Source organism: Haemaphysalis longicornis, unplaced genomic scaffold, assembly GCF_048455015.1.
Source record: "Haemaphysalis longicornis isolate Haplotype H1 unplaced genomic scaffold, Haemaphysalis longicornis Haplotype H1 scaffold_7, whole genome shotgun sequence".
Lineage (NCBI taxonomy): Eukaryota > Metazoa > Arthropoda > Arachnida > Ixodida > Ixodidae > Haemaphysalis > Haemaphysalis longicornis.
This window is the reverse complement of record NW_027526422.1, coordinates 30,072,397-30,092,322: the sequence shown is the minus strand read 5'-3', so window position 1 is coordinate 30,092,322 and position 19,926 is coordinate 30,072,397. Positions and strand designations below refer to the sequence as shown.

Genomic DNA, 19,926 nt, shown 5'->3' with positions numbered 1-19,926 from the left:
CCACGTTAAAAAATAAAAGGAGGAGAGAAGTTCATAAGGGGATTTTTAATTGGCAGTTAATAAGGCAGACTGGTCTTAGAGCTATATTTTTTATTTACTAACCACTTTTAATACAGCACTATATTGTGGATCTGCAATTTGATTCTTTGCGAGTTGATTATTTTTATTTAGCTTTTTTTGGTCATTTTACAAGACACTGAACTTCACTCCTCCTGCGCTCTGCCAGAAATGGCTCACGGGTGTTGTCAGTTGAACATAATTTTTCAAAGCCTCCACTTGAAAATTTGTTCCCAACAGTGCATTCTCTATACATTTAGGTATCAGAAGCAAAAAAAAATTGTGGTCGTACCCGCCCTGGGTGCCGAAATATCCGTCGGCAAAACACTAGCTTGGTGGCAGAAGAGTCCATTTTAAAATCTTATTTGCAATAAAATATGGTGAAAAATCATGAGAAAATATTGCCCGCTATGGGGGTGAACTAAGGACTAAGAGCCAAAAATTTGCGAAAAATGCCATTTTTCAAAACACGATGTTCTGACCATTTTTAAGCCCCAAAGATCCATCTGTCTTCTTAATTAAGATGGCCTTCTTAGATATATCTGTGGAGGAATGGAAAGGCAGGAAGGAAACAAATTTGTGCCCTCATCCGCATTTAGATGGTAAAAGCAATGGCAATGCAGTGTGTGTCTCGCATAGCTCCTCAGCTAGTTTTAAGGCTAACAACACTCTCTTTACAAGCACTAGCAGAATTTGGGGCAACTAACATCTAACCTGCTCTATGGCCTGGTGTTGGCTGCAATGATTAGAAAGCCCATGTAGTTCCAATATCGCTACCCTAAAGCTTACAGCACCCAACATTCAGTATCAGCATGCATAGTGGCTACATTGCACATTGTTGGATAACATTTTTGCAGTAAGCCCCTTCATGTATGTGTGGTTAGCTGGTCAACAGCAAGTGCATTGTGTAGGACAGGCTGGTATCTTATCCTTACGTAGTGCACAAGTTTGCCACGTCTGTAAGCAAATTGCATGGGTACCCTTGGCATACAAAACAATTGCCTCAACGTATATGTCTGTTTTCTGTTACAAATGTTACTTTACGACTTTCAAAAAATGATTGGTCTGAATGTTGTATAGACTACTAGTTTTCCCCTAGCCTGTCAGCGCAACCACAAGGTGTAGCACGAATTCTGTTGCAACTATGATTTAAAGGGGCCATGACCCCGTTATGCTAGTTTTGTTCATTAGAAAGACTGCATTGTCCTGTAACAATGACACAAATATTATTGCAAACTTAAAACAAATACAGTCAAGTCTTGATATAACGAATCACGTGGCTCGTTATTTTTGAAATATCGTTGTTCGTTATTTTCGTTATTTTTGGAATATCGTTTTGAAATATCGTTATTTTTGAAATTATTCGTTATTTTGAAATATCGTAATGAAGAACTGGCGGTTATAAGCCAGTGCTCAAACCTAGGAATTAAAATGACAATGTTAGCAGTAGAGTGGTGTGCAGACAGGCAAATTCTCAAATAAAAATGTTGCGCTCACTTCAAAGCTACTTTATTTGAAGAAATCAGTTTTCTTCTCGCACGTGCAGCATGCACGACCATTCAGGAATGCCACTACATATACCACCTTGCACAACACCTCATGGGGTATGTTATTGCTCCGAGCAATGAAAGTGCAGAATTTGTTCGAGTGCACCAAAAAAATCAATGTTCGACACGATTTCATCTTCTGCGTTAGGTGAACTACAGTAGTCTCTCTTTGGGTTGTCATCGTCACTAAAGATGATGACAGCTTTGACTTCTTTGCTTTGTCAATAGCTGCATTCATCTTTAGATCTTCACTAACATTGCAGCCAAATCATCCACACCAAAGAAATAATACCCGCACACATGATTAGCAGGAAGAACGACTGACGGGCCACCGTCACCCAACACAACAAGAGAGAAGAGAGGCAAACTCGGCTAGGCCTGCTCGGCTACTGCACATAAACCACAGCTTCGTGGTGGTGCCAGCAGTTTACACTCGACATGGTGATGATGATAGCTACTGCACTGAGGGAATACACAGAGGAAATGGAGGTTTCTGTTTCACGCGAAATTTTCGACGCTGTGACTTTTAGCCGAATTCGTGATAGTACTGATGGTCCTCGATTATAAAGGGGAAATAAATTACGTGCGTTTTTCTGAAGTATGCCCTATTTTAAATTTGTAGTTCCTGAAAACGTTTTACATTGAAAAAAATAGGTAATCTGGTGGGAATTCTTAAGATATTCTTAAATTTGAAAAATTTGTGTAATGTGGTGTTCGTAGTAATGAGATTCGACTGTGATAGATATACTGAAGATAACATGTGAAGTGCAGCGACACCCCAGCCACTTTCCAGACACTTTTCTATGACATCAAAGAATCTTGTTTGTGGGATTGGCGACCGCCGAACTTACTCATTGGTAAGACATGACTGGACAATTGTAGCAAGGCCTCTGGTTCCGTTCCATTGCGTCACTTGAATGCTGAAACACGCTGAAAATTGCTTAGTTGTTGTGCCAGTGACATTTTAAGTGCGAATGCACTTCTTAAGCGACCCTGAACCTGCGTCCACCGGCGATGTCCGCGCACGTGAAGATGGGCGCGCGCTGCCTGGCCGCTGACATGGCACATACCCACGTGGGGGATTGGCCAGGAATCTCCTCGTCTTCCTTGGCAACGGGGGGAGATGGGCGCGCGCTGCCTGGCCGCTGACATGGCACATACCCACGTGGGGGATTGGCCAGGAATCGGGCGTGAGAAGGGCTAATGCACCCGCTTAAAGGAGTACTGACACGAAATTTTTATACCTAGCCAAACACAGGCACCGCAGAAGCAGGAAGCCATGGAGGCTGAAGAGGCACAGACTAGCGAACCGTCTACGCAGCCACCTGTTGAGGAACAGAAGGAACTATCGTATGGCGAAACGATCATTCTAGCGGCGCTGAAACGCATGGAAGATCGAGTTAACACGCTCGAGACCAAACACGTGAAGTATGCGGCACGAGTGGCGGCCATCGAGGTCAGGATGAAATCCACATTGTTAAAGAAGGAACGAACGAGTAGGATCAAGGAGGCCATCTCAAAGAGAAGGGGACGGCTAGAGACATCCGCCAACGAGGACAATGGCCCCAAGTAACAACAGCACTAAGAAAATGGGCCGCAAAGAGCCCACGACCATTTTTCAATGGAACTGCAGATGAATTAGATTTAAAGACACGGAATTGGCACTTTACATGAATCAGGTTGAAACTAGGCCGGCCATTCTTGCGTTACAAGAGACAAGGGGAGTCCCAAAAGTTCCGGGATACGTTGCGTACACCGACCCAACCAAAATGGGTACGGCGATCCTAGTGGAGAATCGCATAGCAGCTACTCAACACCTTACTGCACAGGCAGGGTGTGAGCACACGCTGGTAGAAATACACGCAAAGGAAATTGGCAACAAAAGTAATATTTTCGTCATGAGCGTCTACTGCAGACCATCGCAAAGACAATATGAATTCGATCGAGTTGTGATGGGCGCGAAGAAATTGGCCGGCAACAGGCCACTCTTGATTTTGGGCGATTTCAACGCGCCACACACCCTATGGGGATACATATTTCAATCCAAAAGGGGAAAGGCTTTGATCAAGACTATGGAAGACCTGGACGTTTCTCTACTCAACGATCCCGGAGTACCCACAAGAAGAGGCAACAGCGTCTCCAGAGATACAACACCAGATCTGTCATGGCTCAGCGGAACGCTGGATATCTCGTGGAAGTGTGAGGACGAGTATTTGGGCTCTGACCACACCATCATCACACTCACCATACGGGGCCCAGACTTCCGGGCCAAGCTGGGAACAGCTCGCATGACGGACTGGGATAAGATGCGTGCATACACACAACAAGACGGCGAGGGCGCGGACGAAGGGGAGCCTCAAGATACCTCGTACAAGACATGGGCCGATAAGCAGAAGAAGATCCTCGACAAATTTACCAAAAAAATTGCAACTACAACGAAGGTACCTTTCGTCGACAGCAGGCTCGCTCACATGTGGGCGGCCCGGCATTCGCTCACAAAGCGCTGGAAGAGGCAAAGGCGCAACAGGAAGCTCGCGCGTCGCATAGCCGAGCTTAACAACGAAATTTCGGAGTACGTGGCTAAGCTCAGCAAAGAGAACTGGCTGCAGGTATGCGACGGCCTTCAGGGGCAGTTGTCCGTGAGCAAGACATGGAAACTGCTGAGGCATCTCATAGACCCCGCAGGCAGCAAGACAGCAAACAACCGGTTGCTGACGAAGGTTTTAAACACGTACGACGGAGACGGCGACCGGCTTATGACGGCCCTAGAAGACCACTATCTTCAAACGGAGCGAGGGCAACACCCGACCCCGCGAGAATACACAGGACCCAGCAATGAAGACCTCGACAGGCCGTTCACAATCTCCGAGTTGTGGACAGCAATTGACAAGAGCAACATGAAAAGCGCTCCGGGGGGAGACGCCATCACCTACAGGTTTCTCGCCAATATGAGTGGTAGGACGGCACAATCCCTGCTCGAACACATAAATAAGGCTTGGGAAACCTCACACCTCCCGCCGGAGTGGAAAGAGGCTGAGGTGCGATTCATTCCCAAACCGGGCAAGGCCCCCGCGATCGAAAACATGAGGCCAATATCGCTGACCTCCTGTGTTGGCAAGGTGATGGAGCGTATGGTTCTACATCGCCTTCAGGAACACCTTGAGATCACCGACCAACTTCCGAAGACGATGTTCGGGTTCCGCAAGCATCTATCAACACAGGAGGTCATGCTACAACTTCAAGAGCTGGTGATCAAAAGAGCAACGCGAAACAGCCCCAGGGCAATCCTCGCCCTAGACCTCAAAGGGGCATTCGACAATGTCACTCATGCTAGTATACTCACTAACCTCAATGAGACGATGTGCGGGCAGCGCACTTTTGGATATGTGAAAGACTTTCTGTCCTCCCGTAAGGCACGAATCTCAGTGGGTGAAGAGCGGTCGGAGCCCATTGAATTGGGGGAGCGGGGAACCCCACAGGGAGCAGTGTTATCACCACTCCTGTTCAATCTGGCCTTACTGCCACTGCCACGTCTGCTAGACCAAATCGAGGGAATCGGACACGCGTTCTACGCGGACGATATTACTATATGGACGGAGCGAGCGGGTTCCGACGGCTGGATGGAGGAGACCCTTCAGGCGGCAGCACTCACAGTGCACGAGTACGTGAAGACCTGTGGACTCAGTTGCGCGCCACAGAAGTCGGAACTCCTCGTAATCCAACCAGGGAAGCCCCGCAAGCAGCCCCCACCAGACATCCACATCCAAATTGACGGCACCAAAGTCAAGCCGACAGACACATGTAGAATCCTCGGTCTCCTAATACAAGACAATGGCAAAGCAGACGCCGCCGTCGACAAGATCAAGACCAGCGCGGAGAAGATCCTAGCCATGCTGAGAAGGGTTTCAACTCGAAACAGAGGACTGAAGGAAGACGACGGCCTCAGACTCGTGCAGGCATTCATTACATCCAGGATAACATATTCGGCCCCGTATCTTAATCTCAACAAGACGCAAAAAAACACAGTCGATACCATCATCAGAAAGGCCACCAAACAAGCCCTCGGCCTACCCATCTATTCGTCGACCCAGCGCCTTCAAGCCATGGGGGCACACAACACACTCGACGAACTCATAGAAGCCCACCTGTCTAACCAGCGACTCCGCCTGAGCCAGACAAATCATGGCCGCGCGGTGCTGGATAAGATAGGGTGGCGCAAGGAAAGAGCAACAATCAAGAGGTCCATCCCAACTGAATGGATGACGACAATCACCACCAAGCCCTTACCGCGGAACATGACGCCGGGGAAAAATGATGGCAGGAGAGAAGCCAGAGCTCAGGCGGTTAATGCCAAAATGCAGCGGATTGAGGGAGTCCTATACGTGGATGCGTCCCTCGTCAAGGGCAGCAGCAAAGCAGCAGCGGTGGTAACCGACGGGGAACGGTTGATAAACAGCGCTGCAGTCAACACCAGAGAGTCAGCGACAGCAGAGGAAGTGGCCATAGCCCTGGCGCTCGTCCAACCGGGTGCCAGGGTGGTGGTCACCGACTCCAAAAGAGCATACGGCGGCTACAGGAAAGGGGTGATCTCCTCAGAGGCAGCCGCGATATTAACGAAGAACAGGGCGCCGGAGCGAGCCGTAGAGCTCGTATGGGTGCCTGCCCACACACAGGTAGCCGGCAACGTCATAGCCGACTATCATGCCCGAGCGATGACCCTCCGGGCAGGGCAGGACACCGACACCACCAACCCGGTGCTCACGTACAGAGAGATTACCTCCGATTATAGGGAGGATCGGCGCACCTTCCCCGAGCCGCACCGCACCCTGAGCAGGGAACAACAAACAATCATCAGGCGCATTCAGGCGGGTTCACTTACACACCCAGTCCTGATGAAAAAATTCTACCCAGAAACCGAAGAGGACACTTGTCCATTTTGCAGAAATAGCATAGGCACTCTCGCACACATCCTGACGGAGTGCAATTCACTCAAGTCCCCTATCCCCTCCACCCTCCACTACCCCACCCCATGAGCGATGGGAGACCTTACGGTCCAGCCCCGCCCTGCCGATCCAGCTCGCGCTGGCGACCAGGGGCCAGGAGCTGCTGGCCGTATATGGGTCCCGAAACCAGGGAACCACCCCGTCCGACGTCTGAGAAGACGCCGTCATTTTATTTGAGCTCAATAAATGTTTTCTACTACTACTACTCAAAGCTGAGATCCGCTCTAGCAATCAAGTACAACGACAACACAAATAGGTGTCTGTGCATGGCACGTACCCACGTGGGGGATTGGCCAGGAATCGGGCGTGAGAAGGGCTAATGCACCCGCTTAAAGGAGTACTGAGACGAAATTTCAAAGCTGAGATCCGCTCTAGCAATCAAGTACAATGACAACACAAATAGGTGTGTGTGAATAAATGCATCTTTCTTTCTTTGTAGTTGTGTGTGTGTGTGTGTGATCTCTCTTTCGCGAACATTACCGAACCGCGCAAATTCAACTCGTGCATTCGCACTTTCACATTCTTCCCCTCGGGGAAATGCGGGAAATTTTTGGCATCATCCTCCCCATAACAGGTCACTGGAACTCTAAATTTAAAAGTTCTTCAACACTGGCGTTTTTTCGGTTAAAGAACGTCTCTCGTGGCTGGAATGGAGCCAAGTGAGGTACTGAAGCCTGGTTCTTCCTAATTAAACCAGGTTGTATTTTGTCTTCATGGCCCCTATAAGATTATCCTTGCTAGATAGGACGTACATGCTCTTTTAAATATACATTGCTGTCAGTTGTTGTGCCAGTGACATTTTTTGAGGTCGCCGCTTTAAAGAGACTATGATCGCAACCTACAACTTTATTTTATTCAAAAAATTGAAAATTTTGTGATACGCTAGAATGATTTTTTTGCTTTTTTTTCATATTTCGTAGTTTAAAGTACCCTGTTGATAAACAGCTCTATGACTCGCAAAAGGGCTTTATGCCACTCCTGGCATACTCAGTTACTGCCCAATTTCTGCTTCCTGCCGGTCTGTGAACGGATGCTGTCTGGCAGGAAATGGAATCCGGGCAATCAATTAAATTTACTGCACCATGTAAGGCATTTCACCGTCTTCGCAATACTAAGGGCATAGATTTCATGCATGCTTTAGATGAGATGCCTGAGGCTCAGGACAAGCCAATGTGGCATAAATTTCACGCACATTCTATGAAATAAGTACGGTGGACATGAAAAATTCTACGCGGGAATCAGCACATGACAAATAATTTAATGCTAGGTCGTCTTGTCGCGAGGTCAGCGCTTGCAGTCGATTATATCTGCAACGTATGTCTTCCGCGAACAGTGCGGAGATGGGCTTATAGAGTAACTCATGTCCGCGATTAAACGCTTCGAAACATCGTCATATGACACAGGCAGCCTGCAGAATCTAGCACAAACTGAAATCAGAGGGCCTTACCAGATACCACACTCCTCCAATGAAACTTGTTACTGTATAGGTGGTATTCATTGAAAAGTATAACTGTCCATTTCTTTGCTTGGCAACACTGGAAACGTCAACGGACATGGCCAATGCGCCACGGACATGGCGCGTCATGTGCCACTGCGCCCGCATGCCGAAGAAAAACCGGCATGCGTCGTCTGCTCTGTTTCAACCCAATTCTCAACGGTGGTGTCTACAGATATGGTATTAATCGCACTCACATTGGATTTGGGGCATTACTTTGCGTTCGGTAAGGTAGAGTTTGGAATGTCCAACACAAATCATGTGCTTAGCATGGACAAGTACCGCCATCCTGTGAAGCCCGACGTAACCAGTAACAGCGCACTCACATGGTTGCCTGATTGCGTGCCTCACCAGTGAATAAATGCTATACTTGCTTACTTCCAGTATACTTTAAAAAATGCGTCTGCCGAGTGATGAGCTGTTCGTTGAAGCCGAAAAACAAAGGAAAAGTGAACACACGGCTTGTGTGTGTGATTACTGAAACTTTCATTCCTTTATTTCACTCCGCATTTGTAAACAACAATAGTTATGCTTTCTTTCCTTTCCTTGGTCCTTGCTATAAGGCGTGAGTGGGCACTCATTTAATGAACCACAACCTTACACACGGCTTGTGTGTGTGATTACTGAAACTTTCATTCCTTTATTTCACTCCGCATTTGTAAACAACAATAGTTATGCTTTCTTTCCTTTCCTTGGTCCTTGCTATAAGGCGTGAGTGGGCACTCATTTAATGAACCACAACCTTGGAATGTACTTAACATTATCGCATGGCTTATATTCCTATATGCGGTATTCGTTGAAAAGTTTAGCGGTCAATTTCTTCGCTTGGCAATGCTGAAAACGGCCACAGACATGGCCGATGCGCCATGGACACGGCGCGGCTTGGGCCACGTCGCTTAGCAACAGACGCTTGGCCACAGATATGGCAGCTGGCGACGCACTCGCATGGTTGCCTGCATGCATTCCACGCCATTGAATACCGGCTATAAGAGCCAAGTTATTGTCAGGTATTGAGTAATCACATCCCCGAAACATATTTTTCTACGACGTATATATTCGAAACAAATCTGCATTAGTTGTCCGCACTGCAAAACGAAACCAACCTCTCACTGTGCCAGTGTCAGGTCTGAACGAGGCGACAATAGAATTCACTTGTGCCTGATGTATTCGAAGATGACAGTGGTGATCTGCTGCTGCTGTCACCGACGCCCATAGGAGCGGCCTAGAAGCGCGCAGAACCGCATCCCCTGATAGCTCTTGTTGGCATTCAAGCACTACCAAAACGCAGCTGTTTTTTGAAGTATCCTAAATGTACTATTTGCTTACAGACATCACCATAACAGGTTGTTTAGGGTGCGGAAAGGCAAAAAGAAGTGAAAGAATCAAAACACTGCATGAGCCCCTATCAGCCACACAGTGCTCCTCCCGTAAGCGCCGTGGAGAAGCGGCGGCAGGAGACACAGTGACTGCGGAGCTCAAGGTGTATATGTACACAAAACCCATATACATCAATGATGCGCGACAACGTACTTCCACCGTTTCCACTAAACAGCTACCTACAAGCTTCTCATCTTCGTCCTGAGGGCCATAACGTGAGTGCCTATTATGTTCTACCCTTCCGCTACAGCAAAGCATGTAGGTCTCTATAGTCTGACATTCGAGTAACTGTATGCGTAATTTCCTCAACCGAAACGAATGCAAAGCTCCAACTGGCCGGCCATGAATGCAGCCTTCTTTTGCGCCCTCGCGTCCTCCTAACCAATCGCTGGGCATTATTAGCGCCCATTCTGAGCCTGTCGCATCTTAGTCTGATGAATCCGCAAGCAATTCATCCTTGTCAGCAACAATATACAGCCCGTTCAGCCTTCGCACGAGTGCGTTGGTGCGCCGTCGCTGCAGCAGACAGCAATGGAAGCCGCTTCACCGGCGGCGTCCACGATGCCGGGGTGATTACCCAGATTACCAAGGAGAACCCAATGAAGTCTTGGACGAACTCGTCACTATACACGAAATCAAAACTGAGCTCGCCAACATGAACAGCACAGCCCCCAGCCCACCCTTCCCCAGAACGTTTTCCAGGAGCTCCCAGTATACTACTTCTCAGACTGTTCCTCATTCCTAATGTCCAACGTATTGCCGCAATATGTAAAGTCTGGATAGGCTTGCGCTTATAACAGAGAGCACCGAAGCAAGCTAGCAAAGATATCCGAACACAGATGACAGGAAAGGGATAACGAAAACACGCTTTATCATCGTGTGCCTACATACAGTATCATCGCGCAAAATAAAATTACAGGAACATCCCTATCGGTCGAGATAATGCTTATAAAGTCTCACAGATTACAGCGGCGATTATTCTTCGAGTTGCAAAAATTGGCGCCGAGGGACGCACTAGGATCGGCGACATTCCCCAAAATTCCGCAACATGTTGCCAGCAGCCCCGCATGTCCACCTCACGACCTATAGGTCGACTCGCTGGGGTGCCGTGGCTGATTTCGAGGGTTCTCTAGTAAGGCGCTTTCCATTGGTCTTGGAGCTGCTGGTGTCGGCCTTGCGTACCTTGGCACCGCTCCGGCTGCTTCGCACGCTCCGGCTGGCCTCGTCGGCGGCCTTTTTCGGCTTCCCCTTCTTGTCGGACGACGGCCCCTTGCTGGGGCCCATGCTTTCCGCCGCTGAATAAACCGTGGACTTGCCCCAGTCCATACTCGCCTTGAGTTTGCTCGCGTCGAAGCCTGCCTTTGCCTTTTCCTTCCCCTTATCAACGCTCGCATTGCGCTGCCAAAACTTCCAGGAACTGCCGGTGCTGGCCTTGCGTCCCTTGGCACCGCTTCGGCTGCTTCGCATGCTTCGGGTCGACTCGTCGCCGGCCTTTTTAGACTTCCGCTTCTTCTCGGACGACCGCCCTTTGCTGGGGGCCCCGCTCTCGGTGGCTGTAAGCAGCGCGGTCTTACCCCAGTCCACGCTGGCCCTGAGCTTGCTCGCATCGAAGCGCTTCGACGTAGTGTCTGCCACCGTCGTGTATGCGCTCGTGCTCGGCTTACGTCGAGGTGAACTTCCAACGCCTGAAGGATTCCTGCGGGCATCCACAGTGTACCATTGAGAAGGCGTCAGTGGTTCAAGCCCACCCAGTAATTATCTACGTACATATCGGACTTGCGTCGTCTCTCGGTCTCGAATTCCGACGCGGTCACGCCCGAGCCCCTTCTTAAGCTCGACCGGCGTTGGGTGTTTTTTTCGAGAGTGGGGGAATCCAAGCCGGACTTGCGGCGCCGTTCAAACGCCGTGTCGGTCAAGGCTCCGCCAGCATCCATGCTGGACCTCAGGCTACGTTGCGATTTGGATTCTGCCGCGGACATCTGAGCGTCCGCGCTGGCCTTCCTGTTGCGCTCGAATCCCACGTCAGCCTTTGAACTCGTCGCATCGCTCGTCTGCGTGTGTGAAGACTTTAGCACACTGTGTATAGCAAAAATATAAATAGCAGCGTTCAGAGCAATTCCACGTGCGTCACATTTTTCGATTAGTGAAGCCGAATGTTTAGAAACGATTTAGATAACCGTGCCCCTGATTGACGACACGTAACGGCAGAACCAGGCAGGGGGATAGCCGGCGTGGGCATTCCCATAAACCGGCCGCGAATGCGAAAGCCGAACCACAAGTGCAGTGACGCGATAACAGCGATCAGCATAAAGGACCTCGAACCGCCGAGGAGTCAGTTACACGGGCCCTTGACCTGGAGACCGTCGGCAATGGTCTAATTAGTGTCGCCTGATGGCGGCGATGGGCGCAGTCATAGTTGATTTTACCCAACGGCCGAACCGCTTCCGCTCACTGACGAGCCAGACTCACTGTAATTAGTAATAATGACTCGGGCTAGTTCGTGAGCGGAAGCGGTTTGTCCGGTTGGGTAAAATCCGTTGCCGACCGTCTCGTTAACAGGCGAAAGACGGCTTAATGACAAAGCTAGTCGCAGAGAAAAGCTAGACCCACTGAACTGGCTGGTTATGTTCCTCCTCGACAACCCACATGCAAAACGTGATAAAGAAAACGGATTTCTCACAGCAAGTCGGGCGAAAATATATCCGCGAAAGATTTCCGACTAAGGCTGTCAAATTGTGGCGGGCTACGAGGTGCGCCGTAGGAGAGGGCTCGGAAACAATGTTGAGCACCCGGTAATATTTGATGTGACCCGCTAGCTCCACAGCAAGCAGGTTCTCTTTTCGCCTTCATCCGAAAGACTGCCGCCAGGGCAAAGAGATTGGGCGCAATATAGGGGAGGGCTCCGGATTAATTTTGACCACCTGGAAATCTTTAGTGCGCCCCGAGATCTTCACACACAAGAAGTTTCTCTTTTCGCTGCCATCAGAAACACTGCCTCCAAGGCGAGGATCGAGCCCACGTCAATAGGCTTAAGGAGAAGCGTACGTCATATTATGGGGGTTTTGCGCGGCGCAGCTACACTTAGCTTATGGGACGCAGTATAGTGGAGGGCTCCGGATTAAATTTGGATTACCAGTAACAATCTGTAATGAGCTTCAATATATCGACACAACAGCCGTTTCTCCTTTCGCTTCCATCGGAAACGCTGGCGCCAGGGCCTACGGATGGCTACGGATTAATTTTGACCACCCTAAAATGTCGACACACGTGCCGTTTCACTTAATTTTCGCCTCCACCTGAAGTGCTGTCGGCCAGGATGAAACGCATCCTTGGCTCTGTGGTAGCTATAGGTTTGTTAGATTGGGGGGGTTGCACGCTGAAGCTTCACCCGGGCTATGAAGCGCCCCATAGTTGTGGGCTCGAGATTATTGTTAAGCACCTGGGGATTTTTGACGTGCGTCGAAATCTCGACACACCGACGTTTTCGCTTTTCGCCCTCATCTGAAAAGCGGCTGCCGCTGCCAGGATTGAACCCGCGTCCATTAAATTGGCTGAGGGCGTCAGTTTATTTCAATGCTTTAAAAAGGCACTGACACAAAAATTTTGAATCTTGATTTTTTTGTTGTTGTTGCGATAAGTAGCGAACGACCTAAATGTGGAAACCACATTTGCTTTAGCGCGCGACTTTTGTTTGATTAGAGACGCTTTCGATGGCACCAGTTGCAGTTTCGGTTTCAGCTGGGGCCGCGAAAGGTTGGATTTTGTATAAACAAAGCTGTCCACATGACTGTCAGACGGGTATCACAGAGCAGAGCTGCCGTAGCACTGTGGATTCCGCGTCGGCGGCAGTTTCTGCTAATGCCCCTACGTACTGATCTCGTCAGCCGCTTAATTAAAAAAAGCGACCGTAGACGTGACGCAGGCGCTGCGAGTGAAAATGCTGCCGCGGCTAGAGAATGACGCGCGACGCTCGAGACAGTGGGTGGGGAGACACGCGCTGGGAGCAAGCCGGCCGGTCTGCTTACAGGTCCGCCTAGAAATGTTAGGCCTAACACTGGGGTGGATATTCGATTGCCGCACTTGTAAGCGGTGCAGATGACGATTTTTAATGCAATTCGCCACCACACAGTACCTCCTTCCTCGTATCTCCAGCTTTGCTTGTGCGTTACTGTGCCTGCCTGCGCCACTTCGCGGTCGACGCCCGCACAGCGACCGTGCTGGTGGTATACGCGGCTTTTTCAGTGCGCCTGTCGTGTGCCCGGCGGGTTTTTGTGACCAGTGTAATAAAAAAACAATGAAAATAGACTGCCTGGAATCGCTGTAGAACTTACGTCGCGGTCAGCTGCCCGATTAGACGACGAAATCCCAGCCCCTTCGCCGCCAACGATCGGATCGTTTGTAGCTCGAGAGCAAAAGCACCGACCTCCGATCAGGGCGGCGAGCCGGCGAGAAACGCCAACGCCGGCAGGGCGGAAGCGGCCAACACAAACTCGTGACGTGTTTGGATGTTGTTTATTTACTCTACATCCCAGCAGATGTCGATCTCGCGAGGACCTGCGCTGTCTGCTCCGTTGCGTTACGTACACTTTAAAATTCATTTTAAATATGTTCTATAGGCTGTATTTGCCGTTGATATTTTTCAGATGATGTATATGTGTTCACACCAATCTATCGCCAAAGTTATCTCGCCTTCAAAATTTTGTGTCTACTCCTACAAGGAGTGCAGAAGAGCATAATACTTTCGACGTTCCAAACACCCATTAATAGACATGAAATAGGGGTTTTTGGAATGAATAAATGCAGTAGAAATAGTTTTACACTGTACTTCGTATATTTGTGGAGATGACGATTTTTATGTCACTTGTATACGGGGGCTATAAAAAATTACGGCCATTTGAATAGAACCATGTAGGCAACGAAAGATCTTTTTTTATGATCATCGGAGCGTGCAGACGTAGCGTAAATGCAAGAACTAGGGGGGTAACACGAAAATTATTTTCTTTTATTGGAACAATAAAACAGGCGTGTATACATATTTAGCCCATTCTTCTACAAAATACAAAAGTAATGCAAAAGTTAAACAATTTCGGTGATGTAGGCCTTAACGTGAGTTGTCCGTAACTAATTCTATACGAGCAAATATTCCACATAGTTCGATAACGTGTCGTGTATGCGGCAGTTCTTGCTTTCCTGTAAGGAAATGGTGGCAAGAAATAATGGTTACTTTCGTTTCAATTTTTCAGCTTTAGCACATACCTCACGCATAAATGTTATAACGCTCAAAATATTGAATTACGGAAAACATCAGCTATATTTGATCTTTTTGTTGTAAGTGCTGTCTGTGCAACTCCTTAGTGCCTTTAACAAGATGGCAAGTTGGGCGAGTTGGTGCTGATTCATATCGACAACAGGCGCGGAAAGACGTAGACTAATAAAGACGTAGACTAAGAAAGACGTAGACTAAGAAAGCGCGTCGTCGTGTGTATTTCTTTCTTAGTCTACGTCTTTCCGCGCCTGTTGTCGATATCCTTAGTGCCTGTATGCGTCCAGACTGAGTGGCAGTAACTTACGTGGCAAAGGATAGCGATTTGTAGATAAGAACTTTTGATTGATTTTGATTGATTGATTGTAGGGTTTAGCGCGCCGACGCAGCGCAGGCGATGAGGCGCGCCGTAGTGGAGGGCTCCGGATTAATTTTGACCACCTGGGGATCTTTAACGTGCCCCCAAATCTCGTACACACGGGTGTTTTTGCTTTTCGCCTCCATCAGAAAAGCGGCCGCCGCGGCCGGGAATCGAATCCGCAACCAGGGATAAGAACTTTTACCGTAGTTGACAAAACGGGCCGGTTGACATGAGCAAGGCCAGTAACATTATAGCTTCGACTCGACGTGATTTAATCAGTCGTCCCATGTTAATAAGCCTGTAATAAGTTATATCGCCTGTTCTAAATCTGATTACAATATTTTTTAGGTACAGATCAATGTTTCAAGACGTCATCGATGATCGTTGTCGTCGTCTATTGATTTTAAACTGCTCCCACCCTGCGCTTCCTTAATAATTTACTATCAATTTTTTGTATTACCCCATCAAGCTTCACGTGTTCCCTATTGATAGACCGGTATCTCGGAAGCAGCTCTCTTACCCTGGTGGTATACCAGAAGTCAACTCTACGTATTACATGCCCAGTGAGAGTCCACTTCCATTTATTAGCAGCGGAGTAGGTAGAGCATTTTCGTCCGTCTGCTGTCGGTCATGCGTCACGCAGGGGCTGAGGAAGGTTCCCAGACCCACCGATAGAAAGGGCAGTGGTCTCGCAGGGACGGGTTCCTCTCCCTCCCGCTAGGGAAAGAAGCCTCGCGCCGCAGACGTTTAGCTGCCTGTTGCAATGCGCGAACCGCCAAATTTTCGCAGCGACGGCGTTGCGAGCGCCCGCTTACATTCAAGCCGACACAAGGGAACCAAGCTGCTCTGTTTCAGCAAATCTTACACGGGATGAAACGGTCTAATTTTGAGGATGTCTTTCACGAGGGTTTTCTCCCTAATTCAGGACACTCGTTTCTATTTTCTTCTGAAGTGTTCAGTAGTTGGCCAAGTTTGTGCCCCACCAAGCAGTACGCACTCCGTACTTGCAGCGTGGTTCTTGTCTGAGCAGCCGACAACGTACCTCGACGTTGTCACGTTGGGGCCGCTCAGCCACATTCCTGGTCGGGGATTTGGCGTTGAAGCACCCGAAGAAGTCGAGCGAGGGTGGCAGCCAGCCATTTTCGAAGGCCGTCGCGGACAGCAGCGAGACAAGGACAAGCGTGGCCAGGCCCAGGGCCATGCAGGCGAGACGAATCGGGAACCGTTGGCCACTCTGCTGGTCGTGAAGGGGCAGCCGCACCAACTCTGGCAGGTTCACCGACCGATCCCCGCACAGCCACCGTGAGATGCCGCCCACCACGAAAGCTGCCAAAACAGGAAGAGTCGATGCACACTATAGCTTGTATTCACTGGCGAGGCACGCATGCAGGCAACCATGTGGGTGCGCCGTTACTGGTTACGTCGGGCTCCGCGGGGTGGCGGTACTTGTCCGTTTAAGCACACGAATTGTGTTGGACGTTCCAAACTATACCTTATCGAACGAAAAGTAGTGCCTCGAGTTCAAACTGCTATTGATAACATCTGTGTTGACACCGCCGTTGAGAATCGGTGTTTCTTTTTCTTCGGCGTGCGGGCACGGTGGCACGAACCGCGCCATGTCCGTGGTGCATCGGCCATGCCCGTGGCCGTTTCCAGTGTTTCCCAGCGAAGAATCTGACAACTAAACTTTTCAATTAATACCACCTATAGTGGGACCCCCCACGACTCGTTTGCTGCGATTCAACTACGCCCCTGGCGTAACCGCAAGGTTACGCCAGGACACACCGAAATACGCCAGGACACACCTACGCACACACCGAAATAGTAGCTTTATTAAAATTACGCGTACTTATATTGCGCAACAGATTATTCAAAGTGATTCCCATGGATATTCGTGGTAGAGAGACCCATCAAAGCCCACAAAAGCCCCAGATACATTTACACGATGGCAAAGGGTCGAGTCGACTGGCGGGTTCAGCTATCTCGACCCCTCCTGCGTTTATATGAGCCCTGCCAAATAATCAAGGTGAGGGTAGCAGAGAGGTTACCGGAAAATGAGATATCGTATTTTCACGAGTCTAACGGGCACCCTTTTTTGCTAAAAGGTATCGTTATTATTCGTGTGCGCGTTACAATCGAGCTCAAAACAAAAATAGGCTTTAAAGAGGCCAGCAGCATCGCAATACGGAGCGGTCACGAAGACCCCCCCAAAATCCAACGCAATACAATAAAAACAATCCGTCAACACCAGGTGAGTGAATTTCGGCGCACTAATTCCTCAATGGCATGCCGCATACCTTGGTCTGCTGTTTCATATTTTTTTGTGCTGCTGCAATTAGCCCGTCACGCCTAGAATTATGAAGATAAAGGAACTTGAAATCGCAAACAGCTTCAATGTTTCTCGCTGTAACTTTATTTCCAGCAGCAGCTGGATCAACAATCTTATGAAGTACAATTCATTTTTGGCTTTCACAGTTGCATACGCCAAATAAAATCTGCTTCTTCCAGGTACGTGGTGTCATATATCATTCATCTGCGCGGTAGAGTCAGTGTCAAATTAATATTTTTTTTTTCGAAATTTCATTCGCGAACTTATCCGCGCGTTACAATTTGGGGCGCGTTAGAATCGCGCAAATACGGTATTCTTCTCCACGTGGCCCGCCGACGAACGAGTCAACCTACCCCCTGCCTCCGGGTCGACTGGACTCGCCACGACGGCTCTCCCACCCAACCAGTCCGCTTACACCTAGGGGAATCCAAAAAACCTGTTTATTTCGACTCAACGCGCCCTCGTCGGGTCAATGTAAACGGGGCTACATGGGTAAATGTTATTTGGCAATAACAAAAGAAGGCGCGTTTTTTTCAAGCTTCTTGGTCCATCCTTCAGAAGCTCAGTGTTGGCACCTTACTAACAACGCCTATGATTTAAGCTTTCGGGACAGGACAAGCGCCGACTCTGCACTGTTTCTTTCGCCGAAACCACACGCACACATATCTGGCCATAGGTTGTGTTACGAATCTGCCAGCGCCACCGTACTTTCCCGCAGCACTCCACGGCTGTGCGGCGAAGCCACTACGTGCGTGCGCCACCATGTCGGTGGCGTCAGACGCTTCACTTTCGGCGCATTTCAAAACTTCGGCGGCTGCCTGCGAGACTCGTCTCCACGCTCTTCAAGGACACAGAGGCCCCGCGAACTCAACGTAGTCCTCCTCTCTCCCCTCTCTCGGACTCAACGTGCCCGAGGCTATGAACGGCTTACGAACTCTGGAAAGAGTGTTGTGTGTGTCTGTGACGTTCGTGCGTGTTCCCGCTTGTTGCGTTTGACCGTTATCGCTTTTGGGTATAAATAGAGCTACCCAAGCGTTGAAAACCATTCCTGTTAGAGCAGCGAATCGATCTTGTCGCTCTGCTCGAGTCCTGTATTGTAACCTCGCCCGTCGGGGCATTGTTCTTTGGCTTCTGCTCACCTCTCGCTATGAAGTAAACAGTTACGTTAGCCTACGGCTTCTGGACTTCTTCACGGCTGCAACAGCGGCTGGCCGCTCGCATCATACACGCTACCACTCGTTTGTCGGAGGCCACGGAGATCGGATCGGGTGCCCCCGCCCGGTCGCAACAGTTGCCAGCCATAATGCATGATGCTGTTTCACTTTTGTCTCCGCGCGAAATGGCGTGATGCATGCACGTGTGCTGTGGGTGAAATAAACTGCCGAGAGTCGGCGCTTGTCCTGTCCAGACTGTCCTCCAAATCAGTCGTCCCCCACCCCCTTCCCTTTCGCGCTGTTAACCCAGGCAGCTGACCTATGAAGGAGCCGTAGGCGTTGGTGTGCTTGAAGTACAGGACGGCGACGAGCTGTGGGAAGAGCAGCACGTAGACGAGGTCCGAGCAGAGCGTCCACAGGCCGTACACCGAGCGCACCGAGAGGGCCAGGTACGTGGCACCGGCGCCCGCAATGCACACCACGAGACGCAGCATGACCGCCACCTCCGGCTCGCCCGCCTGCTTGAACGCGCGCAAAGCAGCCGGCTACAGCACGTCAGACTACCTGTTTAGCCGGGAACAACGTAACTCTGCGAAATCACTCTAACGTTGCACCTTCATAGCCGTGTCGGTATGAAGCTAAGCTATACAAAGACCGATGGGGCGTATGACTTTACGTAATAGGCAACGTGCGGTTCAGTTGCACGTGTGAATCATGTCGTGTCGCTCGTACGTGATAATCTGACACGGAGATTTTAAAGACGACAGCCCTTCTTGTGCTTAATTAAACGCGGCAATTAGGCTAGTCTGCATGTCTGCCGCCCGAGTCAACCTACTATGCTCGGCAATAACTCATGTACGGTATCACTCCGCCTAAGCGACGGACCCGGATGTCAACGGGCGCGCGCGTTTTGAAGGGAGATCGCTATGAATGCCGGATATCGTCTGCCTTTTCTCACGTAGTTTGGATGTCGTCGCTGGAGTAGTTTATAAGCATACTAAGTCCGAAAAATCACGGTAACCGTTCGTGCCATGTTCAAAATATTTCCAGTAACGCACTACTTTTGCCGCGTGGAGTAACGTCCAGCTGCGGTGATGAGGCAAAGCGGCAACTTCCGTTGCCGTCCTTAAGTTGTACAAGAGTACAGTCAAACCGGACTATAACGAACCCGGATAGAGCGAATTATGCTATATATCGAACAAAAATAAAACAGTTACGGAAATACACGCGAAACATATTCCTTATGACGAACTTCACATCTAATATATCGAACTCGGCGTGCCTAGAATGGCCGCCAAAATGCATGGTCTCAGAGCGGCGATTGAGATGTTGATTGGCCG

General features: G+C 49.5%; 1 protein-coding gene across 1 annotated transcript; it reads right to left on the bottom strand.

Moving 5' to 3' along the window:
- Nucleotides 1–10,367: 10,367 nt before the first annotated feature.
- LOC144147390 (uncharacterized) lies at nt 10,368–19,230 on the bottom strand. Its single transcript, XM_077679514.1, has 4 exons — nt 18,906–19,230; nt 16,146–16,429; nt 11,247–11,530; nt 10,368–11,175 (listed from the first exon to the last, which is right to left on the bottom strand). The coding sequence occupies exons 1-4, from the start codon at nt 19,078–19,080 to the stop codon at nt 10,563–10,565; spliced, it is 1,356 nt and encodes a 451-aa protein (XP_077535640.1). The 5' UTR covers nt 19,081–19,230; the 3' UTR covers nt 10,368–10,562.
- Nucleotides 19,231–19,926: the final 696 nt, after the last annotated feature.